Consider the following 25,808-nt stretch of genomic DNA (forward strand, 5'->3'; position numbering starts at 1 on the left):
TCCAACAAAAGTTGAGCTGCCAGGTGCAGCTTTGAGCTTGAACTGCAGCTGATAAATGAGATCACAATAGCTGCCTGTGGCTCCAATTTGGACATTCAATATGAGACAGATGAACTTCAGAGTCAGTGGGACTGAGTATTGGGGAAAATAAAACTTTCTCTCTCTCTCTTCCGCACACACAGCCAAGCGCGCCACACAAGGGTTGGGAAAACGAGGAGAGTCGCACCTACATATTTACATGCCACACACACACATAGAGAGAGAGAGAGAGAGAGAGAGAGAGAGAGAGAGAGAGAGAGAGAGCAGTAGTTGCGGCAGGGGGCGCACCAGAGGGTGTCGTTTTCCAGCTTTCTGTCATTGTGTCTTTGTGCGTAAAAACAGAACCGCCGGAATCACCATGATGAGGGTCCGGAGTTTCTACTGCGCCAGGATTTGATTCACAGCTCTGGGTGCGATATTACCGATTTTCATGGCTGAGCACCAAGTCTCTGGAGGGAAACCCTGCATTTCCACCTGGATTAAAATTTCGAGCATGAGGATACCTGCGCTTGGAAAGGAATTTTGCAGAGTAGGATACATTGGTTAGAAACTACAGTGAAGTACCCTCTACTTCACCATACCCGCATCAGTGATCTACAGGTATGATGATATGTGGGCTGTTTACGTTGATAAATATTAACACGTATTATTCTTATTCTTATTATTAATCACTGTAATTTACACTAAAAAGCCTGATTTGAAATTAATGGAGAGTTTTGTTAATAATCAATTTGTGTTTACTGTGCAGCTCAAGCTTGTTTTTGTCTTGATTTGGACATTATACCTAAAGTGTGCAGGACTTTTTGACTTTTTGATCTTGTTTGGTTCAGTGAGCAAGGTGCAAAGTAGGGCAGAGTTATATGGTATGAGGTGAGGGGTGAAAGTATCTCCTCCAAATGGACCTTAGGGCTACTGTCTAGGGGGGGTGCAATATTTCAGCAGGGGGGCTCCCTCATTAGGAGAGTAGAGGTCAGAGGTCAACACACATGGTCAAGTGGCAAGAAGTCGTTTGTTTTTTTCCCTGAGTCGCTGTCTTCAGGGATTGTCAGGCAGTTGAATGTAGTGGTAAAGTAAAAAATCTCAGGATTTTTGACATTCAAGAGATAGCCTCCAGTGGTATAGTTTATATTCTAACACTATTTGTTGTGTAGAGAATTTGTGCCAGACTACAAAGGTGAGACTTTATTCTGTAGATGGGAGTTTATGTGGGTTTTACTCTCCGCTGCCTTGGGAGTTTGGCCACACAGACGGCCGTTGTGTTGAAAATGTCACGAGCCCTCAGGTGTATGCTAATGTGAACTTCTCTATTTTCACTTCAGTGTCCAACCCGAAGAGTCCAGGAGCTATGCAGCAAGACTGTGTCTGGACTATCAGGTAATTTCAGATGGGTTGTTTCAATGATGGATTTACTAATTTAACAATAGCAGTATTTTAATATAATTACATACATTCTTTGTCATGAACTAATCATGTAATTTGATTAAAACTGCCAGTATAACCAGTAATCAATCTGTTGTCTGTAGAGTTTCTGTGCTGCTGCTGTTGCTTTGGCCGGACCCCCTAGACTTCCAACACACAACAGACCACAGGAAGGTAGGTGAGCAGCAGTTGTGTAGCAGGTGGTGTGACTGGAAAAGAACAAACCTTCCAACATCTGTCTGACATCGCCGCTCTCATGATGGCAGACTTCTCTTGAATATTTCCAGGAATTTCTTTCTTTGTCTTTGTTTTATCTATCAGTTTAATCACATGGTTGGCATAGGTTAGGGGAGTGTTTGTTTTCAAAGATGGCATGCATGATGGTATCTTGTTAGCATAGTCGAAGGCCACGATAAATTATACTGACTTTTATTCCTGCTCCTTCTGCCAATGGCAATACTCCCAAAGGGAACCTGACCCAGGTGCTAATCTGTTAACTTGTAATGAGAGCGAGAGTGAAAAGTTCTGTTGATTGCAGTGAAACAGAGACGGCCAGTGTCAGCTGTCAGCAAACCACCTTTTGAACTCTGGAGCCGCAGGAGCCGAGTGGAAGAAAGTAGCGGATGCACCTAGTGGATGACGCTGACTGACAGATCAACTCTCCAGTTGGTTTGGAGGGAGTCGGTGCGAGTCGGCTCCATGTGTTTCCACCGGGAGTCCTGCTGTGTGACCTATGGCTGACCCGAGACATGACAGTGGCGTTCAGTTACAAAGGCTGAAGCAGGGTGAAGGGGGTGGGGGGAGGTCTGAGTTCTCTCTGAATAGCTGCACAGGCTGATTGACAAGGAAAGAGTTGCCTGCCAACTCTCCCTACTGCTTCTGTATTCTCTTTCCATCCGCTAAAAGTCAAAGGCAGCTGAGCTTTTACTACAGCCATGTGTTTGCCCAAAGAAGTTGCTGTGAATGGAGACAAAGTGCTCCTTAAAGAGCAGGATTTCCACGCGGCTCCACGGATAAAGCCGGCTTGGCACAGGGCTCCTCCTGGCAGGTTCCTCAAACAGAGAGTGCAGTGATCGTTGCTAATACGTCCCTGGCAAAGTTGCACACAGGGATAGAGTCAACAGTGAGAAACGCAGGTAGCCAATAGGGGATAGGCCACTAACAGACACCCACTAATCAGCCAAATCAAGGCTTTTAAATGTGAACAGAAGGTCTATTTCATGAACAGTGGAGGGAGGCGGTGGGGCAGGATAGTCATGTTGATGGGATGAGGTCACCGACTTGAGCTTTTGTACAAGGCCATGATCTGGGGAGATTAATGTCTTGCTGATGGAGGTTTTCCACCAATCCTTGGCAATCACTTTTTGTGGCACAACCCTGCGTCTTTGCACTCTGTGGTGTCTCTAATTGAGGTTGTTGTGTCTCCATACAGGTTCCTCAGAGGGCAGAGCCCCAACAGGAGTTCAGGGCAGAGCATGGAGAAATTCAGGGCTCCTGGGGCTCCTGGGGTCCCTGGTCAACCTGTTCTCGGACCTGTGGAGGAGGAGTACAAGAGCAGAGCAGGCCCTGCCTACCTGTTTACACTCCATCCCAATACCCTTCTGTAAGAGCAGACATTCACCACCACCAGCCAGGCCATGTCATTTCAGCCCTGCGGCCCACAGTTCCTCTGCACCGTGACACAGTCAGGTCCTCCAACAGCAGCAGCCGTGGAGAGCTGGGGAGGACCAGGCCTGGTGGACGCAGGTACGACAACTGAAATGTTTAAATGTTTAAAATTTGGAATTTCCAAACATTACAAGGCTGTATGTTTAGATAGTATTAAGATACTGTATATACTGTATGTAAAAAAAAACCAGGAAAAACTTCAGTAAATGAGTGAGGAAAAAGAATGCAGATGCTTGAATATAGGGCATAATATCTCTCTGACTGGTTTGATGAATATTAAAATGACATGAATCGTATGCTGTGGCCTTCCATATGCAGGAGATGTTGGACTGACCTTTACCACCATCATCAAAACACCAAATGAGTGAAAATCTTTGGAAGAATGGTGTTCATCCCTTTAGGAGAGTTGGAGCAGCTGCTCTGCTTGTTGAATACATAATTAAGAGACTTTATATGTTTTCCTTTCATTTGTCACCCATCTGTAGTAGGACTCTAACTAACGTTTGTTTTCATTATTGATGAATCCCTCGATCACTGTTTCCTAAAGCCCAGGGTGACATCCTCAAATGTCTTCTTTTTTCAGAATACTCTCAAAGACAAAATATTTCCATTTGAAAAGCTGGTAGCAGGGAATTTTTCCCTAAAAAAATGACTCAAAAAATCAATTGATCATCAAAATAGTTGCCGCTCCAATATGTTGCTTACTACAAAAAGTGTGCAAAAGAAAAACGTTAAAAAAATCAACTTTTATCATAATTCATAATTACTTATTTAACCTGAGTGCTACATTTTTAAGAACTAAAGAAATACTGTCAAAAAAAGATGTCTAGGTCTATTGGAAATAATTAACTGCAATTATGTTCAGTGAAGAAAAATTTTGTATTTTTTCCGTATCGTAGCTCTTGTCTTTGTTGAGATCTGTAAATCTTTAAAGAGCCTGTATGTCTGTGCTGCATGCTGAGTTACTCTTTGGAGCCATCACCGTGGGCCATCCGACTGCCCACCAGAGAAAAGACAGTCTTTTATGGATGAAGTCAAAGGCTCGGCTTGTGCTTGGCAGCTTTGTGACCTTCTTCCTGTTGTGCTTGCCTTTAAACAAATAGTGCTGACAGCTGAGTAATGGGGGGTTGTTTGAGTTGGAATCTAGAGGAGCCAAATAACGACAAAAGCTCCCAGAAGTCTGCTACTATTGCTTCTCAGAAGTCCTAGTTTCAGTTGGAGTGCCTTAATGGTTCCTTAATGAAAGGCAACATTTAGCTAAAACATACACAATAAAAGAAGAAATTAATCCAAATGTTCCGGATGACCTTTGTTGTTAAATTGTGGTTTTTGAAGCGTAGGTTGTAGAAATGAGCAGCTGAGGCATGCTGTAGCTGGACTCAGTTCAAGCCAGTAGACATACAGTACCAGTCAAAGTTTTGGACACACTTTCTCATCCAAATAAATAGGAAAATGTGTCCAAACTTTTGACTGGTACTGTATGTGTGGGTCCAGAGATGGAGGTGATCTAGTACACCATCTTTACTTCAAATGTTGATCTCTTCTTGTTTTTTTCTTCAGGAGGGTCAGCCACATCAGTCCGGGGAGGTACGGCTATGGGAGAGCACCTTATGTTGCTCCGTTGCAGACGGAGGCGGACCAGAGCTCTGGGATGACTCGCCCCCACAGACAGAGGCGCTCTGCTGCGGCAGATGCCCATCACCTCACTGCTGGAGGCCACGGCGGCCACAGGTCAAACAACCTGGACCCCTCCAACAACCTCCGCCACTACAGCAGACCCTACATGCAGCCCATAAATAACCAAATCTGGGCCCCCCTCTACCAGCCTGGCTCAGCCCACCAGACTGAGGTGCAGCAGGAGGTACCATCAGGTGGCCAGACCTCTGGAACTCAGCAGCACCAAGAGAGACCGTACAACCCCCTGCCTACTTCCCACTGTACAGGAGAGCAGGCTCACTACCAACTCTGCAACAGTAATGTACGCACTTCTTGTTAATCTCAGCATGCTGGCTGGAGATCAGCTGTTAAAGCATTTTATGATGTCCACATACGTCTGTGATTTTGCTTATTGCTCTGATTTCTTATCGATTTCTTTATCATCTTTTTTGATCAGTTGGTCAACCAACATGTTGCAAAATTAGTTTTTCTACAAGATTTAAATCTGGAAAAGATTACTCCTGAATGAATTGTAGGCTGATGAAACCATTTCAGACAAGTCCCTTCCTCTTCAAAACGTTTGAATATGTATTAACAAATATTATATATGCTCAGCACAGGTATAGCAAGTTTTCATGTTGATATCTGAGGGTGATAATTGTCATATGTTTTACAGCTTCATGAGGTGACTTCTGTCTCACACAGTTTGCCAGGCTAGGAGCCACTAAGTCCCACATGGAGTGTTCAGTTATTATTAATAAAATGCAGGCAGAGTTGTACAACAATTAAGCTTGGACAAAATAGAGGTGGTTCCTGATTTACACATATAGTTGTCTAACCAGTGCGTGAGATACTGAGATACTCTATAGTGGACTCTGGATAACCTTAAGTCATCAAGACTAAGAATTAGATATGAGTTAAATAGGAACCCTTAACTTTGTGATGTTAAAATATTAGTTTTGGAGGACAGTATAGAACTGAACATAAACAGTGTGTGTTGTTTATTATAGTGTGATGGACTCAACTTCATGTGTGGCAATTTGTAAAGCTTAGAAAGAAAGCTGACTCTTTTGGCGGAGGATTATTGCCCTCCATTACAGTCTTCAAGTTGAGGCTTTTCAACCCTCATAAGAATAAAAATCTGGTGGAAACAGCAAACCCTTTTGAATTATTTTAGATTTAATATTTCTCAGAAGTTACAGCTGTTGAATATTGATATTAAATATTGTCCGCTGGTAGCTTCAGCACAAAAATATCAGTAAAGCTATTGGCTTTAAAAACCTCAGGAGTTAAACTCCAGCTATAATGTGCGAGGGTGAGGATGGGCTTTGCTTATCTGTGCCAAGGCTATGGAATCTATCCTGTGCATTAAAATAAATTCAAACTGTCTTCTTCTGTATATTGTCTCTGGTGTGCAATGACGCAGGCGTTCAAGCAAAGTAAAGCAGAGCAGGGGCTTGTTTAGACAAAGGAGGTACAGAGAGATGTCAGGGAGGTTGAGTTTCACTGTGGAGCTTTCAGAAATGCTGGAATCTAACTACTTCTGGTGAAAGTGCATGAGCTATAAGCATGAGGTTAAAACAGTTAAAACAGAAGAGGCTGACTCCAGCAGTCAATCAACCGCTACAGAGCATGACAATGAAAAATGTGAGCTCGCTGCAGTCACAAAAAGACTTACCTGTTCTACTCTGTGCCTTCATGGAAAATAAATGTGTGTGTGTGTGTGTGTGTGTGTGTGTGTGTGTGTGTGTGTGTGTGTGTGTGTGTGTGTGTGTGTGTGTGTGTGTGTGTGTGTGTGTGTGTGTGTGTGTGTGTGTGTGTGTGTGTGTGTGTGTGTGTGTGTGTGTGTGTGTGTGTGTGTGTGTGTGATCCATCCTCAGGCCTGTCCTCCATTCAGCAGACACATCAGGGCTGTTCAATGTTCTTCATACAACAACCAGCCTTTCATGGGCAGACTGTACGAGTGGGAGCCTTTCAATGAGGGTAAGACATACACAGTTCATTAAAAAAAAACATCTAAATTCTAACAAAGTGATTATATCTGTATATCCATTATAAAATAATAAAAATCGAACATGAATTAAAGAGACTCAAAGAATGAATGAAAACAGTAACAGATTATAATATACGAGTGAAAATACTGTCTGTCAGGATCTTAACCTTAAGGTCTTAAGGTCATGAACATTTCACAATTAATCACAATTTCACTGTCACGTTTGACCTATGACCTATATAATCTAAGTAATGGTGTGATGTCAGTTCTGCAGTATGTCCCTTGTCTGTAGGCTCCCTGATTAATGTTCATTCATACAAAACCCACCGACCTCCCACACCTTAAGTATCCTGGCAACAGTCAAAACACCTCCCGAAATGCCATTTCAGGAGGTGTTCTCTCTGAGAACACTAATGGAAACAACAGGCTCCAAATTAATATCCTGTCAAACAGATGTGTATCTGAGATGTCGTCTTTGCTCTGCACCCATGACTGGCGGGTTATGCAGACTTAAAGATTAAATAACCTCTGGTAAATGTACAAGGTTGAAAGTGGATTACTCGACACTCGTCTTGAACAGGGCTTAATCGTGCACTTGTACATCTGTTTAAGAAATGTCTGGCTTTTGGGCTCACAGTATATCAAATTAATAAAGCACTTGAACAAAATGGAAAGAACAGGGATCAAGATATTTTTTGATCGCTTACTGTCGACTTTGTGGCACAAAATTAAACATGTCAAAATGAAAGAGCTGGTTTCAAATTGATTTTAGCATGAGATACTTTATATTGTTTTATCCAAATTTTGTGCTAGTATTTAATACATTTTTCATTGCTGAAACTGTAGCTTTATGTAACTTTTGGGTAGTTAAACATACTTACATTATTTCAAAGTTATTGTCAAGATGCCAGTTTTAAAGCAGTAGTCTTGTCACAATGGAGTGAAAAATGCAATTTTTCAACCACTCAAATGTTTTTAGCGCTTTGTTGGGCTAAGATACTACCTGCTTTGTGTATTGATTATGTTGGTTATAATTAGTCATAATGTTGCCCTGTGCCCTGCATGATGTAGTTTTTGCACTGGCCTCTGACCTTTTATTACTGCCACAATGTTTGAAATCATTATACTCCATAAATGACATATTTTAGTGCCAATGCCTCGGTATTCTTCTGCTACAAAACAGGCCTTTCCGCATATACAGTTCTCCTTTGCCTATGCTCTACACATTTAGCTATTCCCCATCGTTCACATTACTAAATATTGCATGTTTATGTGAAGTTACATTTATTGAGAAATATAATATAAGTCTTTCATTGTGCTGTTTTAGTACTATGTTTTGCCTCTGTGTAAAACTACAATGTTATATGTGTCAATAATATGTTAAGTTTCTGGATACTTCTCACAGTCTTCTCAATCTCCTTATAGTTAGTGAAGATCAGCACTGTGAACTCAACTGCCGGGCCATAGGCTTCAGGTTCTACGTGCGACAGTCAGAAAAGGTGATCGATGGGACGCCCTGCGGACAGAACGATACCTCTCTCTGTGTGGCGGGAAAGTGTACGGTAGGCTTAATTTTTTTAATTTTCAGAAAAATAAAATATCCAGGAAATGGTTTTCTTTCATCATGCTTCATATTAATGCCATTCTGTGTGTTTATTGTAAGTGCTTTTCCACCATAGTTCTAGTTCTAGTTTTCTACCACTAGCTTTCTTTACAGAGCTTTACTAAAGCTGTTAGCTGCTGAGCACTTGTTAATGTACAAGCTCTATTCATTTTGGGATTTGAGTCACTAGCCTTTCATTTATAAGGTAACCTCTTTGCTTCCTTTAGGCTATTGCTGTCCATACCAAAAGTATGGGATTTGTGACAATGAATGTACACCTGAAAATAATACAGCCACATGTTTTGCTGTAAATATACATTATATATAGATATTCTATGACAAAGTGTAACTTCTGTTTTCGGTATATCTGTACACAGTAAGTAAACTCTGACCAAACTCTGATCCAACCTGAACCTGAACTGATTGTGTGGATCACTGTGAACTATTTTAAAGTACAAAGTGGTGTAAAAGAATTTGGGCAATACATTTCTAGTATGACCATATATTGTACACCTCAGACGGCACACCTGACGTGTTCACAGCTGTGACCAGGAGAGGGCAGCACAGCATCACAGTAAGCTTTTCCTATGTGATGTGGAGGAGTGAAGTGGAGGTCAGGAGGAAGTTTTTATCCCCTTGGGCCAAAGCAAGAGATCTGGGATCTCAATGCAGGACATATTTGTACTTCTGACCCCATATTTAATACACACCATGAAAACACACCTGTGAGTGCAGAGTTGGAGAGGCATAAGACGCTGTGTGGGCCTGTAACGAACGGCTGGCTATGTATTCAACGTGCTGGATTCACTTTAGCGCTCTTTTGATCAGGGTTTAACTCTGAGAAATATGTTGAAGTAGGAGCTTGTTCCAGTCGGCCATGCTGACCTCACTGTGTATTTCCCATGCACTGTAATCCAGCGACAATCTTTGCAACATTAAGATTTAATCAAGATAGAAAGCCCTGTGATCTCTCATTTTGGCCTTGATCACATTTCCACTGTTAACACACATGACGTGGTGATCTATCACGTGTTGAATCATGATAATTAATGTTGGGAACTGAACTGTGATCTATGAGTGGAAATCATGCAGTTGCATACATTTAGAAATAGTGAGAAAATATTGATCTGCAAGTGTTAAGAATTTATTTTCCTGTGCCAGACTTTTTCAACTGATCCTTTTAGGATTCAAACACATTAGCAGTTTTTCAGGGAAGAGAGATTTTTCTCTCATCACTCTCCCCACTGAGATTTTCTCAGCTGGTCCAGCCATTCAAACTGGAGATCCCCCCAAGCTACAAGCCAAGAGATAATGTAAAAACATCTGGATAATTTTGTACAAATCAGGGCTGCTCTCATCACTGAAATGAAATAATATTGTGGGAATTGATAAACTCTTGAAGTCAGCACCACAGGTACTTCTCTGCCCTCCAGAGGTAAGAAGACGCGGCAGATACATACCATAACATATGGAATATACATAATGATCAAAGCAAGAGATGTTTTTGCAAGTACAGTGCATTCAGAAGGTATTCAGACCCCTTCATTTTTTCACATTTCTTTATGTTGCAGCCTTATGCTGAAATCATTTAAATTAATTTTTCCCTCATCAATCTCCACTCAATGCCTCATAATGACAAAGCGAAAACATAATTTTAGACATTTTTGCAAATGTATTTAAGAGGTAAAAATTAAACATCATATTGTATTCGGAGCCATTGCTATGACACTTGAAATTTGGCTCAGGTTCCCTCCATTTATCTTGTTCATCTTTGAGATGTTTCTACACCTTGATTGGAGGCCACCTGTGGTAAATTCAATTAATTGGACATGATTTGGAAAGTTACACACCTGTCTATAAAGTCTCAAAGCTGACCATGCAAATCAGAACAGAAACCAAGTCATGAGATCGAAGGAACTGCCTGCAGAGCTCAGAGACAGGACTGTGTCGAGGGACAGATCTGGGAAAGGCTACAAAAACATTTCTGTTGCGTTGAAGGTTCCCTAGAGCACAGTGGCCCCCATAATTCTTATATGGAATACATTTGGAACAACCAGGACTCTTCCCGGCCAAACTGAGCAATCGGGGGAGAAGGGCCTTGGTATGACAGGTGACCAAGAACCCAATAGTCACTCTGGCTGAGCTTCAGAGATCCTGTGTGGAGATGGTAGAAACTTCCAGAAGGAGCTTTCTCTGGTCTGAGGGAACCAAGATTAAACTGTTTGGCCTCAAGTGTCATGTCTGGAAGAAACCAGGCATCACTCATCACCTGCCCAATACCATCCTATCATTTTTGAGAGGATCTGCAGAGAATAATGGCAGAAAATCCCCAAATCCATGGGTGCAAAGCTTGTTGTGTCACACCCAAGAAGCTTTAAACTGTAATTGCTGCCAAGGTGCTTCAGCTAAACACTGTCAGTGAGATATTTCAGTTTTTCCTTTATTAATTCTCAAAAATGTCTAACATCCAGTTTTCCCTTTGTTATTATGGGGTACTGAGTGAAGATTGATGAGGGAAAATGGATTGAAATGATTTTAGCATAAGGCTGCAGTATAACAAAATCTGAAAAAAGAGAAGGGATCTGAATACGTTTTGAATGTATTGTGTATTAATAAAAAGACAGTGACAGAAGGAGGCTGGTGTGGTAGAGGTACAGCACGGAGCAGGAAGGAAACACGGGGAAGAACGAGGAGTTGGAAGCTCAAACTAATTGTTTGAAGTGTCAGTCATCATTGGTGCCTGTTTTGGATCAGCTGATGGTCAGCTGGTTTGGTGCAGTTTGCTTGACTTAACATGATACTTCATAAGTTGTCAAAATACTATACTAAGGAATGGATCCAATTTTAACAAGTGGTGTAAATTTAATCAGTTTTCAGATTTTTTCTTTTCTTTTTCTTTTTTCTTTTTCTTTTTTTATTTTTTTTACATTGAAACACTTTTAAAAGATGACATAATATAGACTATGAATATAATAAAGTAGTTACTTCATAGAAATGTGTAATTTCATGTGAATTGTTTGGGCATATTGGATATGAACATACACCTATCAGCCAGAACATTAAAACTACTGACGGGCGAAGTGAATAACATTAATTATCTCGTTACAATGGCACCTGTCAAGAGGTGGGATATAAAAGGCAGCCCGTGAATAGTCGGTTCTTAAAATTGATGAGTTGAAAGCAGGAGAAATGTTAAAGGGAGAGTGAAAAGACCTGAGTAAATTTGGGACTTTGACAAGAGCCAAATTGTGATGGCAGGATGACTGTGTCAGAGCATCTCCAACACAGCAGGTGGTGTGGGGTCTTCCTGGTACGCAGTGGTCAGTACCTACCAAGTGTAGTCCAAGGAAGGACAATTGATGACCCTGTGACAAACCTTGGGTCTGGGCATTCATGTGGGTGTTACTTTGACATGAACCACCAAATTATTGTTGCAGACCAAGTGCACCCCTTCATAGCACCATGAAGGGGTGTATATCTTTTGGTGGAATAAGGGAGGCCTACACAATATTAGGCAGGTGGTTTTAATGTTATGGCTGATCATCGGTGTAAATCGCATTTTAAACACATTCTGAGATCACACGCTAGCCTCTCTGAGCTTTAGGCTGTTATTCCTCAGGCTGCACGTGGAATAAAGTGCACTGTTAAGATGTGGCCTTGTAGTCCTCCAGCTCTGGCCAGCATCTAACCAGCTGTTGAGGACAGTGGATGAGGAAGGAGTGAAGCACAGTCCACTTGAACAGTTTCATGGTTTCAAGTGCTGGAATTTTTATTCATATCATTAGTATTTTGACAGCTTAGCTTGGCCATGCAGAGTGAATTGGCTGAATTCTTTGGGAAAGTCAAGCTGCATGAGTGAATTTTTCAACTGGGTCACTTTACAAGAGTACTCCAGATTGTGTTTTACAACATGTTTCACACATTCATTATATATGATTGTGGCTTTCAGTTGTTTCTTGATGGTAAGGCCATCTGTAATTTACCCCCTTTCTGGCCTTAAAAAACAATAATGACAAACCAAGATGGATAATGTGTTTTAGGTCATTACCCTCCTGTGCAGCTCTGGTCTTCGTTGAGTTTTCATAAGTCACTTTTTTTGTCTAAAGACTGTGTGTGTTTTATGTGTGTATTTGCTATTTTTATGGGATATTTTCTAGACCAAATTACTCTGAAGTGCAATAAACCTAACACTTGTTAATTATAGTCTTATGAAATAAAGCACTGTTACACTAACTGGACCAGCTGGTATCTCACATACAGTTGCACCTACTTTACAAACTGGTGCACTGTCCCCAAGGTGCTGAGAAGTATTAATGATGTACTACCAGGGACTCTAATGCCCCTGATGATGACTATGTACTATATTTTGTGAATGTGTACAGTATACATCATTGCTTTGGTTTGTTTTTGACCAGACTCACTTATTTTTGTCATGTAGACTCACTCTACAGGGAATAAATGTTTAGTGATGTGTTTAATATATAGTCTGAATAAACATAGCTATAACCTTATGCAAATTGAGCCTGTACTGCACACTGACATGTAACATGCTACTGGAGTTTTACCATGGCCTATATTACCATTGTTTATTTTCATGACGTGACTTCTTAATTAACAACTTTTGAAGACTGACAGACGTGGAAGTTTGAATCGATGTTACACACACAAAAACCAGCTCACAACTCTTCGGTATTTCCTCTGCGAGTTATTTGACTCAGCAGTGGTGTCTGGATGTAATTTGAGTTTTGGCTCTCATATCAGACCCATTGCAGTTTCTCGGCTGCAAGTTGTGGCAATGCACAGATTTTCAGAGACTTTAAATAATAATGAAAAATGAACTGAAAACATTTGGACTGTACTTTTGCCTTATAGAGAAATGTGGCTCAATTAAACTGTTGTTTTAACTTCCCATATTCAAGCCATACAGGATGTGTGCCTGCAGTGGGGACACACCAATGCTGATTACAGAGGAAACACTGACACTGCCTACAGTTTGTGTGGTCCTTGATACTTCTTCCTGACACCTTCATGCTGTATGAATAACAACCTAGCCCTATCCATTTGACCTTCGGCCCTTGGTGCCACTGCAGGTCTCCATATTTCTGAATCTGGCATAGTGACCACCTCAAAATGGTTAGAGGGACACGACTCTATCAGGTTTTACAACCAACACTAATTGAGGTCCTCATCATGTCGTATAATTTCGTTCTTCAGCAGCACTTTAGCTTTAGTCTTATGGGAGGGACTTGTGGGATCTTATCCTCATCCCACTGCATGGATTGTTGACCAACAGAGATTGTCTTGTGTTTTAACACCTGGGTGATTGTCCCAAAGTCTCTGAGATGGGTTTGGTGATGTAAATGCTAGCAGTTTGGACAGATAAGACAAACCCTACAAAGATTTAATATGCCTCAAAAATATATTTATATCCAACTGGACTCATCCAGGTTCAAACAACTACAGTGTCACTACCTAATTATAATATCTGCATTATGCCACTTGTTGCATGTAAACTAAGAACTAAGAAAATAACTTTTAGACATGTAAACACTTCAACATTTTGTATGGATCACATGTGTACACAAACATGTTGAAAAAGCCAGCTTTGAGTGACTGAAACACCCTTGAATGTGGTCACTCATTTCACATGAACAGTGAAAGAAAGATCCCTTTATGGTGGGAATTCCATTCAGCTGCAACTTCTCTCTCCTTTATACCAAGGAAGTGCATTTGAGAAGGGTGTGTGTATTTTTAAAGGGCGATCACTGACCACACACTTCTCTGCTGGCGGTGGTGGGCCCAGCTGAGGATAAATATCCATCCAGACTGGACTATTGTAGACACAGTAGTTTATTGACACAACTTCCTATTGCTCTGCACAGTTAGGTAGGAGATAATGATGAAATAATAAAAAACAGTTATGAAAGAAGATGAAGCTGCAGTTTTGTTGTTCTTTTCAGATTAAAAATGTGCAGAAGTTAGCCTCTAAAATGTTTAAATTCAGGTTTTACTGGGAGTAATTGCTTGCTGATAACAAATGCAATGCTGAACAGATAGATTTCGGCATGCATTGTGATGGTTTTCTCTCTCCAAATAAAGATGACAGATAAAATGCGGCTACCTCCAACTCGATCACAGCCACAGTCTTCCTCCCTGACTGGCACATTTCCCAGCACCCAGAGTGTAGCTCAGGCTTAAACTCATCAAACAACAGCCAGGCCACTCCTCACTTCTCTCCTGTCTGACAGCTGCATCTGTTTTATGCATTCCCCGCTGTGGTGGACAGGCAGACTTGTTAAAAGGGGGATGAGTGCTCTGATATACAGCCTGCCTGGCACAGACTTGAGATACCTCAATCCCATCTCTGTCACGACAAGCCACAGCTGCACGCTCAGTGTGTTCCCCACCATTACCCACTGCAGATGGTTATGGATTCATGTCAGCAGAGCCGGAAAGACACTTGTTTACAATTAGCACTTGTAATATCAGTCTGCAGAGTATAATTTATATTGTGTAATTCTTCTAAACTTATGACTTTTTTAGAGCCATGCTCATGTGATGAAGTTTTATCCACCACTTTGAAATATCTCAACAGCTATTGAATGGATTACCATAAAATGTTGTAGAGACATTCATGGTTCCCAAATGATGAATGCTACGGACTTCTGTCCCTTAAGGTCTCGTGTAGTGCAACGAGGTTCACATTTGTGGCTTTGAGTTAAATGACTCAACAACTACCAGATATTTCATGTTCTCCTCAGGATAAACTGTAGTGGCTCCGGTGTTCCTCTGACCCGGTTAACTCAAACATTTTATTTGCCCAGTACATTTCTAAAATGAATGATACTCCTATTAGCCTCAGGTGAAATTCCTATTTATTGCTAATTAGCAGATGTGAGCATGCACATGCTAAACTGAGATGTTGAACGCAGTAACCATTGTACCTGCTAAACATAAACATTTTGCCATAGTGGACGCCTTTAGCATGCTGGTGTTAGCATTTAGCTCCAAACACCACTGTGCAATCTCACAGAGCTGCTAGCTAAGCATGACTGTAAACTCTTGTTAAATTGTCAAACCTACACTTTAACAGATTGTCTGCAAACATACAAACTGACTTACTGAAGGCACTTTTTTAAAAAACATTTTAGTGCAAGCTGTTCTTCTTGGACTACAATTGTGCAATTTAGTGGTTTAGCTAGTGCTTATTTTAAAGTGGAGCGTTACAGTGGCTTTGTCTGTAATGTTAGGAAAACAAAGCATAAATGAACAAAAATATCAACTTTTTTTTTTGCGATACTCAGTTAATCCCTGAGATTTTCTCTTGCTCCCATCCCCAGGGAGGTCAGAGTTCAGGTTCAGCTGTAGAGCAGCAGCCCTGAAGTTACAGAGATACAGTATCCTGCCTAATGACACTTGTTAGGCTGCTTGCTCTTGACTCGCTGTCAAGAGGACTCGAATATGAGATTTCCAGTTGGAGGACAGTTAAAACAAATGGTAGCTGTGATGTTAAGATTTGAAGGAGATGACAGATTGATGTCTTAGTTTGGACTCAACTTCCTGGATCTTGATGGTCCCTGTTATCCCCCTACTAGCTTTCACTGGCCCACATCGGCCCTTGCTGGCTCCGGACGACCTGTGTAACTCCGGTAGGCTTGAGCACACTGGATGTGGGGGCCATTCTCCACCTCCACACCTCTGCTGGGTTCTGCTACAGCTCATAAAAGCTTTCTTCAGGGGAAAGGCAGGGTGTTTAACCTTCTGAGTGGGGGCCTCGTTCAAGCTGTGAGAAAGCAAAGTGTCTGCATATGATGGGTTTCCAACACACTGGTGGTTCCTCTGTTCATATCCTGTATTTCGCATTTGGCCTGTTAATTGCCAGGGTCTGAATAATACTTCTTTTTTGTTGTATTTTTTCCTCAGACATGCCTTGCTTTACTGTAAAAATTGTTTGCCCATATGCAAAAATAGTGAACACGTATAAATACATTTTTCTATGAGGGGTATTCATTACTACACTCTGGCTTTTTTCATACATTTTCCAAGTAATCTTTGCGTTGTATCACATGGGACGACGAGACCACGGGAAGAGTAAGTGTTCAACTCTGTGTTGGATTTCCATTTCCTGATTGTATTCTGGCAGTTCAGCACAACAACAGCTGCGCCAGTGGCTTCAAATATTGGTGTCAGCAGAAATAAGGAAAGTATTTCTGCAATCAGATCCTTGCACCTTTCCTATTTATTCTTCTTCTTGGTTTAAACATTTAAAAATACCTCCACTAAAAAAATGCACAGCAAAAAAGGAAAATTGCAAATTGATTGTGGTGTGTTAATATTTCTGAATATTTGTAATATTAATCTTTAATTTAGTTAGATTGTAGTTATAGTGGAGTCATTTGGAGTTATTAGAGTTTTGTTTCGTTTCATCATCTTGTTAGAAATTGACAGGCTGCTGGTGTTTTTTAATGCATTTCCATTTTTCCAGTGTGGCACTCTTTAGCCCTACTATGTCACTATCATAAGTATTTCCCCTCACAGCATGTTGACTCATGATATCATGATCATGATTAACAGAGCTGTGTTGTCACAGTGATCTGGTTGGCCTAACGTGTGATCATGCAGGAGATTGGAACAGCAGTAGTTTTGTTGTTTTGTGTGGACTAAACTGGGAGTCTGAAATTTTCTACATAGATGGATGATGCGATTCAGGACAGCTGATGGTTAGCGAGCTAGGTAGCTGACATACGTGTGTTTCAAGGGCAGAGAGCAGAGGGTCCCAGTCCAGTCTCTGAGACAGATTTATGGGGGTATAATATATGGATACGAGGCTGTATTTTTAGCACTCTGCGATCACACAGGTCTTCCTCAGCCAGACGGCTGTTGACAGTGATTGGCTGCTATCTGGGTGGCTGTCAATTGAAGAGACAGTTGAGCACATTTTATGCCTCATCGGTTTGTTTGGAATGTCAGAGATCTGGGGGGCTCAATGTGTGGTCAGCGCTTGCTGGGCGCCTGGAATTTAGGGTCATTTGAGAATAAGATAAGAAACGGAAGTGTGAGTGTGTGCGTATGTCACATGTGTGTTTAGAATTATAGATGTTTGAGAACGTGTGTGAGAACATATCTGGGTTTATGAGCAAAATCAAATATTCTTTTATAAATGTGTGTAAGTGTGTGCTTGTCCGTGTGTGAATCTGTGACAAAGTGAGAGTGTTTGTGCTATAGGATTCCTGCTGTTCAGGGTCAAACCACTTCACTTCTCTAAATTAGACTCTTATCTGATGGTGTCTAACAGCTTTATTAACAAAAGACCTCCAGCAGGTGTATAACGACACTAAACACAGACATAAAAGAGTTAACAGAACTTATCTTGTCTGTTTGTCCCTTGTCTTGTCAGTCAGTCACAGTTAAAATGCCACTGGATGAGGTCAAGACTGTTAAGTAAGGAACAGCCTGTAGCCTCTACACAATGAACACAGAGGTTGTCACTGTTCAGGACCTTTATCCCACCAAGGTTGAAATCATATTTTAAGATGAAAGAAAATGACACTGTGAAAGATACAACTATGTGCTTTGGATTCGTTCCCACTTCAGGCTTGAATCATCAAAACCCCAGCTTTAACAAACATCCAATAACTTTAAAAATTCCTCTACTCGCAATGTGATCATTGTTTTAAAGGACAAGTTTGTCACAGGCTATGAACAGAAAATCACATTTACATGCTTTCTTCTTACCCCACTGATGTGACATTGTTCTGTGAGTAATACTACATATGTGCAAAATTAAAGATGCACTCCACACATAAAGATCAGCTTACTCAAGTGGGGGAGCACCAGTCTTCTGAACACAGTTGTATTTTGTTTTTGTGGCTCAGCAGGGAGCCTTTTTTAATGTCTGACAGAAGTGATGTCATCATTTTTCATTTTAGAGAATACAAATTTATAATACAAAGCCTTCGTTATAAACAGACAGGGTCTAATATAATACATGAACTGCATTATGTGAAGGATATTTCAGCCTCTGCTGTCTTGATTTTGACCATTTTTGTTTAAAGCCACAGCTTTACGGAAGTGCAAGACTAAATCAGTGACACATTCGTTTCACAAATGGTTATTCATACAGTAGTTTTCCAGCTCTCTACTGGAAAGTGCTGGAGACACATATTGTAATTTAATTTATTGTATGCCTTTTCCCCCTTTCTTCTCTTACTTTTAAATTTCAATTAAAGCTAGTTATTCGCTATAGGATTAAAAATAAAAATACATGTTTTTCTTGTTCTTAACCAATTAGAGCCTCTCTCATTTCTCACAGATGGTCAGGCTGGCTGCTATTTGCTAAGCTAACTGTTCAATTCAGGCCTCACTGCTGATAGAGAAGTCACAGTGCTGTATGTGCAATGGATAGCCATGATGTTTATCCAAAGACTACAGGCAGGGATGGGGAACTACTGTTTGACATTAATGATCGGTGGAAATCTGCTGACATGTAATAGCTGTGTTCTTGGATCAGGATGGCACATGGTAGGAGACTTCTCATGTACCGTGACTATTTTATATCTCCTCAGCAGGATGAGTCTGTCATCCACTGTCAGCCCAAGTTATGGAGTCCACTTTTGAATGAAGCAGACAAATAGAAACAGCAGCTTTCCTCAGCCACACCTTGCCCTTCCCAGACCAAATCCCCTCTCGACCTGCTATATACATCAACCTGCCCTCCTCCACTTTCGCTCCTGTCCTCCTCAGTCAAATACATTGCTCGAAGGAAACAATCATGGGACCTACATGCTTGGCCTTGCTGACTAATATGTATCCCAGATGCACAAAAATCATGTGTTTTCTTTCTTCCTCTTTTCTGCCTTTTCTACAGGTTAAAAGTGTAGACCATTTGGAAGAGGTAGATAAAAATCCTCCTGCAATTTATTTTTAAGCCTTGAGTGAAAGCATGTATGGAGCGTGATGTAAGGTCGCTTAATGACAGAGGCGTTCCTGCTGCCAGGTAGATTGTTTCCCGCTGAGGCCACACCTGCTAAAAATGTTTGCAGTTCTGCTAATGAGCTTCATATTAAAATGTCCACCAAGCAGCAAATGCCAAGAAAGGCTGGAAACATGACAGAGAATTAGTACAGGAGTTGAATAATGCTATTGTATGAGCGTATGTCTGCCAGACCCTGACAGTGTACAGTCATGTCGAGCCCACCTGCTGTAGAGCATGACTCTGACGTGTGTGGGTTGGAGACTGTAGGAATCAGGCGGCTGGAGCCAAGGTTGCTTAAGGGCTGACCCACTTGTTGAAGGAAACAAAGACCCCAGGGTGTACTGGAGAGTCAGTCTGGCCCCACCCGACCTCTGGGCGCTGTGCCGCCATAATGAGATCTGTCCAGATCAGAGGCGGATCAGCGTAGCAGGAGACGATGCCTGTACGTTTAACGTGACGGATGAGCTGCTGAAAAGAGCTGTTTCCCTCCTACACGTCTGCAGCTGTGATGTGTTCACTGCTGCAGATTGTTATCATTTAGCTGCTCACTGTGCACACTGTACATGCTGCTTCATGGTGTCTGTGTGTCCGTGATGCGGAAGGGATTTAACTATGATTCAGAGAGCCATTCATGAAATTCATTGCAATGCTGTTTTGTTTTGGAGAAAGACACATGCTACTGGCAGGATGAACTAGGCCAGGAAGATTTGTGTGTGTGTGTGAGTCGCAGCTCACACTGTTCCAGCAAAACCAGAGCCAGTTGCAGGTGTGCAGATACTTGTTTCTTTCCACTCTAGAGCACTCAGTGCCGTTGCTTGCTCCTTGAAAACTGCTTTATATCATATTGGAAAATATAATATAATGGGAGTAGGGTGTGATGTATTGAGTATGGTGCCAACATGCTACCAGGCAAATATTTTTCAGTCTGTTTAGCTGATTTGTTACAGGTGTGAGTGCACACAGATATTATTAAAGTAGCTGTTCATTTTACTGTGAGCATGGTGTTTAAAACATTGCAGATTTAGTGCCATAGGAAACCTGTATCTAATAATTCAGTATATTTTTTACCTGTTTTGTAGGGACAGGTGAATGTTTGTTATTGTTATTATTATTCACTGCCATATGTAACATTTGTTAATCACCCATTATATCCCATTTATGCCCGTCTTGATATCAAATCCGTTCCACCTTTAACAATTTAATGCATTCTGCCATTAACATCAGTTAAAGCCAAATATACATAAGTGCTTGCACAACCACAAAATAATGAATCAATGTCAAAAAGAGATCATTGCAACATGCTTACCGGGTTTTTTTTCAAATTTGAGAATTTATGAGCAAGCTACACAGTACAAATTGTTAGAATACCTTCCAAACCTCATTTTAAATCAATGTATAAATTTGAATGTGTCATATTAAATAGAATAGATGAATACAGTCATTTTTAGGAAAAGTAAGTAGCCATGTTTTTATTTTTGCTCATTTTAATAAGAGTGAATCACGTTTATGAAGTATCAGAGTGTTTTTTACACACACCTCTATAACATGAAGTGTTATCTAGTTGAGATCTACTAAAAAATACAATGTATGCTTTAAATTACTTTTCACACGCCAAGTTTGTAAAAGTCAAGGCTCATGTTGATTGGTTGCAAGAGGACCTTGAGCAGTTTTATTGCTTCCTTCTTTTTTCCTATTGTATCATGTCAGTCCATTTGCCTCCCCCCTCCCCATACCCCCACCATGTGTGTTCTGGTTCTCGGCCCATCTGAGACGCAGCCTTTCAGTACATGCAGTAGGCTTTGCTGCAGCCTGTTGTGGTCTCTGTGTGCCACTTCAAAACAGTAAAGTTTTCATTTAACTCATGCATATTCTAGCCTCATGCTTGCACAAGTCTCTTTGTGCAGAAACAGGTCTAGCCACAATGTCCCCACTGCGCTCGGACTGTCGATATAATGTTATGAGGAAACCACCTCAGTGTGTCCTGGTGAATTAGGGTTTAATGTCGTGGAAACAATGGTGGTGCAATAGGAAAACCATATGATGGTCGGGTCTTTTTGGCTGCAGCAGCCGTGCCTCCGGCGTTGCAACGTGGCTTGCAATTAAGTACTTTAGGGGGCTCATGGAAGAAAGAGCGCAAAAGTATCTTATTGTTTTTAAGTTATTGTTTTCTGTATATTGATACTGTGCAGAAACAACATAAAAACATTTTTTATATTTGGCTCTTTAAGTTCAGAATTTTCATGACACCACACAACCATATTATTTTACTCCTTTTCTGAGTTTTGTTGCTAAGGGAAGTATTATGTACAAGCTTGAAGGTGATCGCCCACGTTTCTGTTAATGCTCTTTCAAAACTCATTTTGTTGACATCCTTGGAAGATGGCATGCCCACCTGCCAATTATTTCCTCACAGTTTTAACCGCAGTGGTTTTGCTTATAATACATTTCAGCCCCGCAAGTATTTCCTTCCTCTCTTATTTTTTCTGTCACATTGAAAATATTCCCCAAAACTTCCTCTCTGACTTCCAATTTACTGTCAGCAGTGGCTGCCACACTCTTCCCTCTGCCTCCTTTCCCTCTCCCGCCCCTCTCTCTCCCTCCTATTCATTTTCTACCTCTTACTCTCCCTCCTCTAAAAAAGCCCTGGTCCACCCCCCACCTCCCCCAGCTCAGTTTACAAGGGGAGCTCTTAGAGATCAGCTCTGTAGTGAGAGGGGTTTCTCTGGCATTCTCAGAGCTACAGAGGCGAGGAAGAGGCTGACAGGAGCAGCCACTGGACCCGTGTGGAAGCCTGAGTGACTGGTCTAACATTTCTGTGGCCACATGAGAGAATGCTGTCAGGACTGGCTCTGCTGCTGCTCGTCTGCCTCCACATGCGTGTGCAGGGGAAGCCGCGGTCACAGGTAGGACCCGCTTCACTTCTGATGGGCCCTGGAGGAACCTGGGGGAAAGTGGGGATTCCCATTGATCCAGGCGCTCTGCCTGTAAAAGTTGCATTGCACTATGTGTAAGTTTGTTTTGGGCTCTCTCTCTTCGCAGTAAATGGTCAGTATGCCAATATGCTTGCCATCAAAAGAAATCCTGTAGCTCTGATTAAGATGTCTAAATCCACGGATGTAGATACGAGTCCAACCAGTTTCTAGTGGTTGTAAGTAGCACTGGTAAGTGGCACTCCATAACTTGGGCTGTCAGAGTGGCCCCATGATCCTGTGGTCCATCTACTGAGTGGAAGTATTTACAGTATGGCTGTTTTCACTGTGGCTCTCCTTGCTCTCTGAGCTGTTTATTTTTCCATAGCGCATTCGCGGGCTGCTTGTGGGATTAGATTTCCCTCCCAGTGGAAGACTCGGTGAGCCAGGCCTGTCCTGGGACTATAAAGATGTACTTGGAACTCTATTAGGGATGGACCACAAGCTTGAATTAGCCCGTCGCCGCCTACAGCTCAGCTCAACTAGTTGTAGTTCACCTGTATGCTGATGATTAATGAGGCGAGTGTGTGAGATGCCTGAGGTCGTTAATGAAAGCCTGTGAAGTGGCGGGGTCTTGATGTGGATGTCTTTGCCAGATTTATATGACTCTTGACTACATTACGATCAGTTTTATATAAATGTTGGAATCTGCCAATGCATGAGATGGGATTTGAGTTTCACAGCCTCCGTCCTCTAACATCACCATCAACAGGACAGCTGACATCACCTGCTAAATAAGAATGTCATGTATATAAATATCTTTGGGTTATCTTTATCTGATGTCTCTCAGGTATTTTTGTTAAGTGTGGGACACCGTTACATCTTACTAAGTTTTTTATTTTATTTTACAGAGCCAGAGTTAGAGCAGCTCCTGTCAAAGTACCAGTGCTCATCTAACTGTTCGTTTAGATACTTTGACACTAAAGTTAACTACACGAATAACATATTGAAAGCCATCATTCTACGTCTCTGGTGGATGTTTTAATCAAAAGCACTTAAGCACTAGCCTAGGCAGGCCCCACCGGGAATCAAACCCATTACCTCGCAATGTTAATCCTCAGCGGAGTCTTCAATCATTCTGTTCCCAAAACAGTCCATCCAAATCAGACCAGTGATGTCAGGAGAAACCCAATGCGTTTTAATGGCTATAGATTCACCACACTGCTATTTCTGTGTGTTTTACAAGCAAGGGGCTTTTACGTAGACGCCGTGGCCTTCGCCCTGAGCTGTGAGGGCAGTTTGTGGTGTGGATGAGGCCTCTTTTTACTGTCGGGATCAAAGGTCTCCCCCACTCAGGCCTACGTCTCTCTTCTCTGCTTGGCTACAAGTGCTCATGAGCTTGCAGCTTGTAAGATATCCTGTTGCAGAATGAGGATGTCCACTTTTTGACTTTTAGTCCTGCGGTCTTGCTATTTACCAACAATTTTACAATATTATGTGGGTATACTTGTTGATGTCATTGTTTGCTTCTGTCCATTTCAGTGAAAGCAGCTTGTAAATTTGATGGAACTACAGCCACCACTTGTCTTGTCCTCAGCTCATCTCTTCCTCATTACTGTAAATAATCTCATTTTGTCTGTATTCCCATTTTGGTTTGACACATGTTGCTATTGATTTCATGAAATGCTATGTTGTGGAGAGTCAAAAGCTGAGTGATTACTATCCAAAACACCAGCACTTGGTTTCTATTTGCGGTTACGAACCACAGTTAGTCTTCTAGTTAGCGTTCCCATTGTAGCAGAGCCAGAAGTGAAGGCTGAGGGGGAAGAATCAAATTGAATAAATCTGCTAGTTCTGAGCTATTCATGAAGTCACATCTTTCATATAGTACATGGATAACAGGGCCAGAATCAGAGCTGGAGATTGATTTCTTATGAGGCGGCCTGGGTTTTAAAAAAAGTTATTTTAAATGTATGACAGTCAGTTTAAGCTTTTTCTTCTTCTTAGTCAGATTTTTATTTATTTATTACGGTATTTTGATTTCAGGGGTGGTAACTCGAGTACTGTACTGTACTACTGTACTTTATACTTTCTTCTCCGCTACATTTATTTGACAGCTTTAGTTACTTTTCAGATGAAGATTTGACACAATGTAAAATTGCAGATGGCAATGCAAATAACATAACAAGCTTTTAAAATACAAAAAGCAGTGTGTAGTCGTGGTCACATTTCAGATGTCTATGGGTTAACAGATCCACCAAATATTGATTTTCCCTCCAAACTTCTCACATGGGTTCATTTCAATACATTTACCAAAAATGTATTTTTGTATGAGAACTTTTTTTTTCGTCTTTCCTCTCCCATTAATCATCTCACAACAAGTCCGATTTATCTGGTGACCCTTTGGAGGGGCCTGACCCTAAGTTTGGGAACCACTGGATTCAACTAGCTAACTGTATATGAAGTAGTTCAAACTACCTAATAATGTAATCTAATGATGTAATTTATAATAATTAATCAGTCAGAAGCATCAAACGAGTACTTGTACTTTAATATTTCTAGTACATTTTGCTGATAATACTCTTTATATATAATATACTCCAACCCCCGATATTATTTTGTAATCAACACAGATAAATGGATGTGACCCAAATTCACCTCCTCAGTGCAAGCCTTGAAAAAACAGAATTTCTCAAACATTTTCCACTTACAGCGTGTATATTTCATACAGGATGTAACAGTAAATCAGGGCTAGTTTAATATCACTTTATTAGTGAGAATGTCACATGTGAACTCGATGGAAGTGTTGCTTCCTCACATACAGATGTGTTTCATGTGCTGAATCAAGTAAAGGCAGTGTTGCCTGCCCCTAGCTCATTAAAAGCAGTTAAAGATCCACAACATCCCAGCATGTGGGAGACAGATGCTGGTAGCCGTCACAACCACACTAAACTTTCAGTAATTGAGAAGGGGTATATCATTGTAACATACTGTAATCTTGCTTAATCCTAATCTTATTTAATCACAGTCTTATCAGATTTTTTGTCTATGTGTGTAAAATCTTCCTAATATTGTTTCCAGACGCAGCATCATGTCTTGAGGTCACCTCCACTATAAATTCTTTGTCGTCGGGATGATGTTGCCTCAGTATTCTCAATGTAGAAGCCAAGTTAGGACTATATTGCATTTCCAGATGAGCCGGTGTGCCGGTGTGCCGGTGTGTCACAGCTGACCAAGTCATGATAACTTCACTGGACGTTTGCCAGTGAACATTATAACCTTCCTATGTGTGAATAGCTGTAGAAATCCCAAACGTGTTCACCAAACAACCCTCTTTAACCCTACGCTCATAAATATGTTTTAAAATACTGCACTACTTCCATCCTGGGATGCATTTTTACAGTAGGAGCACAGATCATAGCGTGCCTTTATTCCCTGAAGTTTACAGTGAGGAGTACAAGCTTTGTCCGGTAGGAAGTCTGCTCTGTAATGCTCTAATGGAGCTTTTATTCATTTTTTTTCCAGTTTCAGTATAATTGGTGTGGT

General features: G+C 41.2%; 1 protein-coding gene across 1 annotated transcript in view; it reads left to right on the forward strand.

The window, feature by feature from the left end:
* Positions 1-1,384: 1,384 nt before the first annotated feature.
* LOC133978871 (thrombospondin type-1 domain-containing protein 4-like) overlaps positions 1,385-25,808 on the forward strand; it is a 37,747-nt gene continuing 13,323 nt past the window's right edge. The window contains 8 exon segments of the mRNA XM_062417214.1: positions 1,385-1,413; positions 1,563-1,632; positions 2,891-3,220; positions 3,278-3,298; positions 4,621-4,628; positions 4,690-5,104; positions 6,663-6,765; positions 8,201-8,337. Of these exon segments, the coding sequence (XP_062273198.1) occupies positions 1,385-1,413; positions 1,563-1,632; positions 2,891-3,220; positions 3,278-3,298; positions 4,621-4,628; positions 4,690-5,104; positions 6,663-6,765; positions 8,201-8,337 (1,113 nt within the window).

Source organism: Scomber scombrus, chromosome 1 (genome assembly GCF_963691925.1).
Source record: "Scomber scombrus chromosome 1, fScoSco1.1, whole genome shotgun sequence".
Lineage (NCBI taxonomy): Eukaryota > Metazoa > Chordata > Actinopteri > Scombriformes > Scombridae > Scomber > Scomber scombrus.